This window comes from Sander lucioperca, chromosome 2 (assembly GCF_008315115.2).
Source record: "Sander lucioperca isolate FBNREF2018 chromosome 2, SLUC_FBN_1.2, whole genome shotgun sequence".
Lineage (NCBI taxonomy): Eukaryota > Metazoa > Chordata > Actinopteri > Perciformes > Percidae > Sander > Sander lucioperca.
This window is the reverse complement of record NC_050174.1, coordinates 14,844,875-14,855,836: the sequence shown is the minus strand read 5'-3', so window position 1 is coordinate 14,855,836 and position 10,962 is coordinate 14,844,875. Positions and strand designations below refer to the sequence as shown.

The window sequence follows — 10,962 nt, the reverse complement described above, 5'->3', positions numbered from 1 at the left end:
AACCAAGTCTACATCCTAAATTAAATACTTTACATTAATACAATGAATACCAAGCACACACGTACTGTACACATACACAATGGACTTAACACAATGATATGTTCCGGTTAATGCAAAGGTGCATTTTATTACTTTTACTGTATTGTCTATTTGGTAAAGAATCCATTTGCACAGCATTTAATTGCTCTCTCAATCTTTCTCTCTCTCTCTCACACACACACACACACACACACACACACACACACACACACACACACACACACACACACACACACACACACACACACACAGCTCCTCACACTCACTACTACTTCTCAGCTGCCTGTTCTACCAATTACATCTTTATCTCTCTCTCTCTCTCTCTCTCTCACACACACACACACACACACACACACACACACACACACACACACACACACACACAGCTCCTCACACTCACTACTACTTCTCAGCTGCCTGTTCTACCAATTACATTTTCTTATAACTTATAATAAATAAGTCCCCTGGAAATTTACAAAACACTATTTAATATACAAAACTTTCAACACGTCAGTGATAATGAGAACATTACAATTAGCAAATAAAAACACAAATTCAAAATTTCAAATATTTCCTTGTGGCATCTGTCAACCACCACCTCTCTTTCTGCTGTCTTTCACTTCATTTGCTTGTTCAGCCAGTTTCTCAGATTCTCTAGGTTTCTCTCAAACCAGCGAACATTTTTCTGCACGTTGTCCAGGGCAACCTGAGTAGCTCTCAGCTGAGATGCCTGCTCTTTGATGGACTCAAAGAACAACTGCACCTGAGAATCAAACACACATATATTAACAAAAAACACATACATGCCTACAATTGAAAATTAGACCAATTTCAGCTAAAGGACCTATCGCAGGTCCTTCATTCCAGCAGCAGTCAGACTCTTTAATACAACATTATAATGTAGCACTGCTAGCTGATTCTGCTACATGAGCCATCACTGGACAATATTCTGCACTATGCATATTTATTTATTTATTACTCTGTGTCACCTCCTACTGTGCAATATGTCATTTCTATTCATCCGCATCTTACTCATCTGTGTATCTGTGTATGTATACTGTCTGTTTATATTTGTGTTATTCTGATGTGTGTTAATTTTTATTTGGAGCTGCTGTAACAAAGGAATTTCCCCAATGTGGGATTAATAAAGTCTATTTTTTCTTATCTTATCTTAAAGTCACCGTTATGTTTGCAACAAGACAGGCACACATTTGCTGATGCTTGTGGTTTTATAGATATCGCACACTTTTAAAACTGAAGACAATTAGAATTCCGTTGAGTAGTACAAATGCAAGGGCAAAACAGGTTGGGTTTTGGTTTTAACATCACTGTCACTATCTTGCTCATATTGCCAATGCCAGCCAATGCCAATAGCATGTTGAAATATTGGTAATTTCTAAATTGCCTAGTTCAAGATATAAGAGCTGTGTATATAATTACTGTGTAGAGGTTTGGGGAAACACATATCAAAATTCATTGAAATCATTAATTATACTTCAAAAAAGAGCAATAAGAATAATTCATAACACTGGATATTTGGAACACACCAATTCACTATTTTCACAGTCTAAAGCATTAAAATGACTTGACCTAGTCGAATTTCAAACAGCAGTAATTATGTTCAAGGTGAGAAACAATTTGTTGCCTGGCAATATACAGAAATAAATTTCTGAAAGAGAGGGGGGCTACGAATTAAGGGGAAAGTCAAATTTAAGACTCCCAGTTTTCGAACTACAAGGAAAAGTTTCTGTTTATCTGTCAGTGGCACTAAATTGTGGAATAAACTACATAATGAATTAAAGCAATGTCTAAACATATTCAAATTCAAAAAGTTCAAAGAAATTATATTCCATAGGTACAGAGAAACAGTGCAATTAATAACCTGGGCTTATATTGAACAATTTGTGGTATGTGTATAATTATTGTTGTGTATGGGTAAATATATGAATGTGAATAGAACTTCTGAAAATATATTTTCATTGATTACAGATTTATTATCTCTATGGACTTATTATTTTGTAGCTAACTCATTTATTATGATAGAAAGGGTACAAAGGGGTAGGAGTACATAAGTTTTACTTCTTCCTACTCCTTTTTGCATGTGTAAATAGAGGTCTTTAAGTACTGTAAATTATGGAGTTTTATTTTTTAACTTTTTTATATTACTATTGTTTTCTGATGTTTTATTTTATTTACATGTTCAAAATAAAAGATATCAATCAAGAGCGCATTTACTTCAGTGAGCTCCTCTGGAGATGAAAACTGGCCTGTGGTGCCAATGATGATGTTTCTAATACAAAATGAGCCCAACTGGAACCTACAGAGCGGAAAGACAACAGAGAGGACACTCATAGATTAATATCATTTACTACATATACACACACTGTGATTTAGGGCGGTAGTCTTGCATTGCCAGACCTATCTCCATAGCGCTGTGGGGCAGGCATAGTTGTGGAATCAACTACCCATTGTGTTGCTTATGGTAAAATCATGTCCTTATTATATCAGAAACCTGTCACTTGTTATTGAACAGCATGGAAGCCACTAAAAAGGCAGGTCTTACGGTTGTACACAAAGTTTTTGCATCCAACTCAGAACACGAGCTTAATGAGTAAAAGGCACTTTTTACAGAGTGTAAATACTGGATAAGATATTATTGTTATGCTTTAAAAAGGTATGGAAAAAAATAGCAATTTCATAGCATCATTCATTACTTATCTGACTTATATTGTCATTCACAATGCCTCCATTATGTTGTACAAACTTTTGAACTAGCGTGTCCCAGTTCTTTTTGACAAAGTTCCAGGCGAGGTGATGTCCTCGTGGGTTTCTGGCCACCATCAGAATGAGAGTGGACAGGTCCTGGGATCGAATCACCTTACCTTCAAGACCCAACTCCAGCAGTCTGCAATGCAAAAACACACAATATAACCTACTCTATTAGTGCCACATTATCTGTCATCACTTGAAGAGCCTTCATTGAAAGTTGTTAAGCATATCTTAGCACAGAATAAATATTGGATAACTGTTGGCTCCAGTTCTTTGATACAATACCCAATGTTTGCCACATGGTGGCGGCATTAACTGTGTGAAATATGTATTAGTGAGGAAATGTACCTGTGTAGTTTGTTTGTGTCTCTGCTGCAGGTCAAGGCAAACAGAATTTTGCTTTTTTGTGCTGCAGAGAGGGAGATGTTGTATGTATGTAAGAGTGAAGCCCAGCCGTGGTCATCCTGAGCTCCAACTGCAAACACTGTCTTTGCCACGTCAGTTGGCAAGCTAGAAGCAGAGACATGCACTTTAGAGACAATGATGAAATATAAAATTATACGGTCCAGCACAGCAAAGGGAATAGCTGCTGTTTATGTGAATCATATCAGCGGTTGTTGACTGATAATGATGTGTTTTAAAATATAATTTAGACGGACATACTTGAGTGTACCGTTGGACTGAAGCCAGTCTTTGAAGCTCTGATGTGCCTTTTCCAGACAGGGAGGGTCATTCAGGTGGCAAGCCAGTGACAGGACCTCTGACCTCAGCCGTCGCTCGGACACAGAGCCCTTGTCGCTCCATGTCTGCTGGTCAATGACCGCACGGAAAAATCGCAGGATGTACATCTGCACACAGAGAAACAGCATCTCATTAACTTAAACTGCATTTCATATTGACGTTAGCATAAATATCAATCTAAATGTGTACTCTTGTCTTCTTACCCCAAGGCTGCTTGTTACATCAAACTCATTCCTTTTCTCAATCATCCGGTAGAAGGCCTCTAGATAGCCCAGTCCTTCGAGGAGAGGCACATTGTGTGTCTCCGATTGCAGGTAACCAATCAGGTCTAAGCCTTTATTGAGCGGCAGATGACCTGCCCTTTGGAGACAATCAAGAATATTTAAAAGGTTAGGTGCTATTTAAGGTGGGACAATTAAAGCCGTTTTGTTTATGTCACTGTCTGTCTTGTTGTCTCACACAAACCCACAAACACATACACACACAGATGCTTACGTGACCAATTGAAAGACGTTGTGTATCAAGTGAGTCCTGTCTTTGTAGCTCAGAGCAGTGTGGTTTTCCCTCAATAGTTTTGCCATCTCGTCCCAACCACCGTTCTCGTAATGAACCACATAATAGCCTGTCATGTCAGTGTTTACTTTCACCCAGCTGACTTCCTCTCCTATATGTATACTGTCTAAATGAGACATAAACAGCAAAAGAGAGGATAGAAAACAATATAATGTCATAGCAAAAGTGAAGATATGCATGAATTATATTTAACATATTCTCTCTTCCCGGTTACCTGTGTGTGTTGTCATCAGGTGTCTGTGGATGGTGTTGGAAGCATCTGTCTTGAATGTCAGAGGGATATGCCACAGGAATCTAGACAAGAGAGTATCATTTTAAAATGTAAAACCTCAAGTTTAAACTCTAATGATGTCAGATTAAAGGTATAAATGGGCGTGTTGCTGCAATTGCAAAAACACAGAGTGGAAGAGCAACATACAGTGTTATTAGAAGAGTAAACAAAAAAATTGCACAAGTGCATGCTCACCCCTGTTGCAATGTGGACCAGAGAGTGTCAGAAGGCAGCACTGTCCTCAGAAAGCGGTCCTGTCTAAGCAGCAGACGAGGCCCCTTCCTAGTTACAGTTACCAGAGGAATACCTTTCTGCAGAGTCCAAGTGTTCATCATGGCTGTCAGGTCCAAGTGTTCCCCTGCAAACAGGTACTGTAGGAGACAATCGGTGATCAATACATGCGACCACACCACGTCCCAAGGTTGTGTGATAGAGGTCAGTGAGTTTATATAATTATATATATTTACTCACTGCATTCTTGGAGGCCTGGCTTTTGCTGTAACAATGTTTTCCTGAGATGAAGTCCTCCTCGGAGCATGTCTGGAAAACAACAAAATTCACATGTACCTTACAGCTTACCATTGTACATCATGATGTTTAAACATTTGAAATCTTCCTACCTTCAAGGCAGCTGTTTAATTAAATTCCAATTAAATTCTGTACAATATAGTACAATTAACTATGAGAGACTTTAAACCTGCTTGAGATGGGTACTCCATCACAATGGACACCATGTCTGCTTTAATTTTTGTCAATATTTTGTTATCCATACATGGCACAGTGTATTCTTTTAAAATCAATTACACTTTCATTTCTGGCAAAAGATAACATAACTTTGATGGCTATAAAACAGACATACTGTTCATTTTTGATTAATTACTTAGTTTATGCAACTTTCAAGTATCAGCAAAATTGATTTATGCACCACAACGAAATGAATGGGAAACAATGTCTGTTCAAAAATCTAAAACACTACAGCATCCAATATGAAATGTTTAGCAAACTATACCAGATTTCTAATATATGGACCAAAATAAATATGTATTCATTGATTTACAAAAAGATCAAAGGACTACTTAGTAAAATAATGTAATTTGTGTTTGTACATTGGCTAGGCTGTCCCACAGGTCCTGGTTGTGTGCATTTCTGTAGCTGTATTTGCGGAGGTATCGTACTATCCCCCGCTGGAAGACATCATCTGTCAGAAAGTGTCGCAGCATGTGCAGGACACATGCTCCCTGGTGGGAAAGAGAAAAAAGCTTTATTTAATTAATGAGCCATGACAGGTTATGCTGTAGGTTGGCTTCAAAGAAGTTTGAATGTTAGTCATAAATGTGAAAAAGATGAGAATAGATTTTCTGTTACGTTATCATAATAAAGAGATTGATAGTTATGCAGTCACAAGTGTGTGTTTAGAGGCTAATCAGAAGTGAGTTACAGAAATATGTTTTCTTGACTATATTTGTTTTATTTATCCCTGATTTTGTAGTTAATACATTTCCACAGATAATATACTCATAATGAATTGCCATTATCAGTTGAGTAACCCATTTTGTGACTGAAGGTGCAACACATGACTGAAAGCATACTTTGTCATAGGAGACTGTGTCAAACATCTGTTTGATCTGAGTGGGGTTCTCTGCTGGGCTGGATATTGGCCGGGAAGAGTTCAACGAATCATGACCAACTGCTGAAAAACAAGTGTGCAGAAGATATTCCTCCTGCAAGAATGTGCACAGAACAGGATCATCAGTACTAAGCTTAATATGCATTTACCATTATTAATCAATTAAGTTGATTCTCAGATTAAGCAAAGCACGTACCACTTTGAGGTCGGGGTAGGTGGCCTCGACTGAAATGTACTCCATGTATCTGGCAAATCCTTCATTCAGCCAAATATCGTTCCACCACTCCATGGTCACCAAGTTACCAAACCACTGCAGGCAAGATATGTAATGATTTGACTACTCAAGCCGAACAAACACTTAATCCTGTATGTCATTAAAGTACAGACAGTATCACACTCTCACCTGATGGGCGAGCTCATGGCCGATCACCATAGTGACCCAGAGTTTATCAGAAATGGAGGATGTGAGGGGATCAAAGAGAAGGCTAGTCTCTCTGTAGGTGGTCAGACCCCAGTTCTCCATTGCACCAGACTGGAAGTCTGGGATAGCTATCAGATCTGAGAGAGGGAAAACACAGGTCAGGGTACAGAAAGTGGCAGGGTAAAGACGGGAAATGACAATGTGTGAAAAGTAGTTACAGGAAAACTGAACAAACGGGTACCTTGTTTGGGTAGAGGATAGCGAATGTTGAAATACTCCTCGTAAAAGTCTAGCATTTTGACAGCAACCTCCAGGGCGTAGCTGGTTTGCAGCCATTTCTCAGGGGCGGCATAGATGGACACCTACAGACACAAACCAGTGCAATAAACAAAAACAAAAATGTGTCCCTGAGAAAGAAATATTGGTGGCAAGAAATAAAGATATTTAAATATCACCAGGGGGAACACACCTGCACCCCAGAAGAGGTTGTTGCAGTGACAGATTTAAAGTCACAGATGACAAAAGCTACGAGGTATGTGCTCATCTTTACACTTGCATCAAACTGGTCTTCAAGCAGGCCATCGTTTATTTCAACTGTCTTGACCTGAAATACACAAAGAATTTATTGCAGCCATTTTTCACACATATTTGAACATGTGTGATAACTAGCATACATGCAACACTCACTACAGGCATATTGGAAAGGGAAATGTACTCTGGACTCCTCCTGATCCGTACGGAGAAGTTGGCTTTGAAGCTCGGCTCATCAAAACAAGGGAATGCCATCCGAGCACTCGTGGGCTCAAAGTGAGTTGAAGCTAAGGTTCTGAAAAGAAACATCAGCGGATACTTTTTGTATTGAATAGAAAGTAGACTATTGAACTGTAGTTGGAACCCCCAGTAAGATCTTTTACTAAGCTTGCTGTGAAACAATGTATCTAGTCTTACCTGGTCTCTCCGGTGCTGGTTCTGTAGTTGCTCCTATAGAAGCCATAGAAACCGTCGGCAAGTTCTGCCCCAAACTCAATATACAGAAAGTACTTTTGCCCACTGCTGAGCACCCTGGGAGAGAAAATGCCAATCTGATCATGGGAAGGGTTATGAAGAACTGGGAGAACCTAGAACAGGAGAAGATGGAAAGAAGTTGGGTCTATTGTAGTAACAATGACAAATAAGCTGTAATAATAACTGCTCTACATTTACTACCTGGTCAGACAGATGAGCAAGGTTCTGGTCCACTATGGTGGCCTTGGAGATCTGCAGACCCTTGCTGTGTAATACAACCCAGTTTGTATTGTTCTGGACATCAATCTGGATCTGTACTGAGCCAGTGAAACTGAGACTTGTGAGGTTGGGGTGCAGGAGGAGATGGTAGTGAAGAGGAATGATGTACCTGAGATAACGAAACATGTTTTAATCTATGAATCAAAAGATAGAGGTCTTGTTCATTTCTTGGATACGGCTGTAAAAAAACTAGCCTGAAGGGTACCTTGGCAGACGAAGACGGCTCCAAGGGAAAGACAGATTACCAGTACCCAAAGTAGACTGTTCTCCTGCAGGGTGAGGAGGGCTTGATGCCTGTTGTGAACGCTGGGTAGGCTGAGACCCAGCCAGAGACATGTGGAATAGAGACAGCAATAATATCCTAACTAGGACCATTGTAGAGGAAATGTCCTTCAACCACAGATTTGTTTTTTTTTTAAAGCTAACCGTGTGACAGGCTGACAGCTTGTATTGAACTTGGTCACATCCCAAACATGAGGAGCAATGAAGGATGTGAGTGTTGAATTCCTGCCGGGATGATTTGTCCAGATGCCACGCTATCAGAATATGGCTGAATCTTAAATGTTGGGACTTTTCTTTTCTCTTAAACCTGAAAGACATAGAGAAGGATTAGGAACACACCACATACATATCTTAGTGAAACATTTATACCACTGTTCTTAATGTGTTCTACTAGAGTCCAATCAAAAATGTTTAGTGTCACACCACTAATGTCTTCCGGCATTATGGTTGTGGTTAAGGTTACTATCTTCACTGTAAGCCCTTGGGCATACCTTTACTACAACTACTAATTGTTATCCATACTTCAAAATAATTATTCTCCCACAAATGTAATCATACTGTATTTCGCAATGTAGCAAATCTGTTTCTACCTACAATAAGTGTTTATGTTTTACAAGGGGACAGTTTTGGACTCTGCAAGCATCACACATGAATTCTGAGTAGTCAGTTCATTCGGGCAAACTGAGCTGCGTGTTTTAGGCCCTAACCTCAACACAGCCTGAAAGAGACTCAAACATGTGACAAACGAACCACAGGATTTTCCATGCGGACAAAACAAGATGAGGACAAAGCTATAATAGAGAGGTGACAACAGCTGCAGGGGAATTACTGCAGTTCAAATCAGGCTACATAGGCAGTAGTTGTGCTGTGCCATGCTGATTATGACAGATTATGTTAGTTACAACAGAAATGTAAGTAATTGTGGACTATTGTTATAAAGTTACACTTAGCTAAAGTAATGCTCATCTTGTATCTGCATGTTTTAACAGAAATCAATAAGCAATTGTCAAATACATTTACCTCGATCATTTTAGCTTCATCATCCTTCCCTCATGTTCCTGCTGCTGGGTTTCACTTTCTCTTATTAGCTCCCGCCCACTGCTGAAAAAACTACCGTGTGTGTGTGTGTGTGTGTGTGTGTGTGTGTGTGTGTGTGTGTGTGTGTGTGTGTGTGTGTGTGTGTGTGTGTGTGCAGGTGTACCCTGTACCCTACAAGAGTGTTGTCTAATGTTCTGGGTGTGTTGATATGATCAGTTTCTTACCTCAGATCTAACAGCCATATGCAGGTGTGTCTCCAGTTGTTCAAATTACTCTTTACTGGCTTTCTACTGTCCACATTACTGTCCTGTACTGTCCTCAGTTTTTGCCCTCTTTATGAATGCAGATAAAGCCCACACTGTGCTGTGTGTAAGAGCTCTCTTTCTCTCCCTCTGTGTGTGTGTGTGTTTGTGTGTGTGTGTGTGTGTGTGTGTGTGTTTGGGTTTGTGTGTGTGTGTGTGTGTGTGTGTGTGTGTGTGTGTGTGTGTGTGTGTGTGTGTGTGTGTGTGGAGGGGGGGGGGGGGGGGGTTCATTGTTAGTATAAGGTCACAACAATGTGACATGTCAATCCCCCATAATGCAATGCTCCTGGCAAAGGCAAACAACATGTCCCCATTTCACACACTCACAAATACGAGAGAGAGAGAGAGAGAGAGAGAGAGAGAGCGAGAGAGAGGCGAGGCAGTTATTACTGAAGCTACTATAACTATAAAGCAGACATGGCTGAGCCATCCAGGGGTATATTTTACCTTCCCATCATCTATTTATGGACAGGTAAGAGCTTTCAATTTCTAACAAATGATTATGGTGAATATTTTGAATTAATGTGCAGGAAAATTCCACATCACTATTTGATGAAAATCATAAATATCCAAAATATCGACTTCTCAGAGGGACTTTTCATGTTTAAAACATGGCTACCTTGTTTAAGTTTATTCGGTGACTGATTCAATATTATTCATAAAGCCAAAAATCACAAATTTACACTACATCCAAAAACCTTAGGTTTTTATAATATCAATAGTGGCCACTCATAGAGGAGTATTGACTCCTTCTACTGGAGTTACTGCATTAAAATCACAAAGATTGATAAGGTTTTTGAGATTGCAGCACAAAAACAAACGATTGAAATATTGTATCTGGCAATAGTATTAAATGCATGAAGGATTTCCTTATAAACTATTACACACCAATATGTAACATGGTTTTTATTTAGATGTCCATGTTTGAAATTCTGTTCTTATAAGCTAACAGCAACAATTATCTACAACTAATACATTTTCAATACATGATGGCATTGTTGTGTTTGACCCAGTACATCGCCTTCTGTAAGATAGTTACAGACCAAGAGCTCTCCGCATCCTTTTCATGTTGTCCTCCATCATATTTTAGGAGGGGTAGAGGGTCATGTGCTGGCTTCTCTGGCCCCTCCAGTCCACCTGTCAGGGGAGAGGCTGGGCTGGACTCTGCTGGTCTGTGTGGTGAGTGACTTCAGGAGAGGCCACCTAGACGTCAGCTGGAGATCACCATCAGAAGGCCACGTGTCCAGCTCGCCATACAGCATTGCCGTAAACAGGAAGCATCGAGGCAACGGGAAGCATCGAGGCAACAGCGCTGTGGCGATCCTCACAGTGGCAACTGGTGACTGGCCATCGTACAGTTGCTCTGTGAGTCACAGACGACACCCAAAAGTCACCAGGAGACACCACACCCCCTCATCAGGTAGGACTGCGGCTAATCATGATTTTGGTTTCTGTCATCTCTTCTCTCAAATAGAAGTTACATTTTATTTTACTTTTTGATAATTTCAGATCATAAAGACAAGATCTGCTATGAATATGAAGAGACAAAAGGTACATTTTGCAAACAATTAAAAAAAAAATCTCCCTGTGATTCGTATGTTGTTCCTTATGTTGG

At 39.8% G+C, this 10,962-nt stretch overlaps 1 protein-coding gene across 1 annotated transcript; it reads right to left on the bottom strand.

Moving 5' to 3' along the window:
- Positions 1-507: 507 nt before the first annotated feature.
- erap2 (endoplasmic reticulum aminopeptidase 2) lies at positions 508-9,123 on the bottom strand. Its single transcript, XM_031308922.2, has 21 exons — positions 9,028-9,123; positions 7,931-8,314; positions 7,648-7,834; positions 7,390-7,559; positions 7,129-7,267; positions 6,911-7,045; positions 6,683-6,803; positions 6,424-6,578; positions 6,217-6,330; positions 5,983-6,114; positions 5,500-5,631; positions 4,865-4,933; positions 4,589-4,764; positions 4,337-4,416; positions 4,045-4,228; positions 3,753-3,909; positions 3,472-3,656; positions 3,157-3,318; positions 2,804-2,944; positions 2,275-2,356; positions 508-802 (listed from the first exon to the last, which is right to left on the bottom strand). Exons 2-21 carry the CDS (start codon positions 8,098-8,100, stop codon positions 656-658), a joined length of 2,838 nt encoding a protein of 945 aa, XP_031164782.1. The 5' UTR covers positions 8,101-8,314; positions 9,028-9,123; the 3' UTR covers positions 508-655.
- Between the last annotated feature and the right edge of the window lie 1,839 nt (positions 9,124-10,962).

Excerpts from the sequence above, each read along its gene's own strand:
- erap2 (XM_031308922.2), bottom strand. The coding sequence starts at position 8,100 with ATGGTCCTAGTTAGGATATTATTGCTGTCTCTATTCCACATGTCTCTG. Across the intron at positions 6,115-6,216 it reads CCTACCCCGACCTCAAAGTG|GAGGAATATCTTCTGCACAC; the intron begins GTACGTGCTTTG and ends ACATTCTTGCAG. Across the intron at positions 4,229-4,336 it reads CCTGATGACAACACACACAG|ACAGTATACATATAGGAGAG; the intron begins GTAACCGGGAAG and ends TGTCTCATTTAG.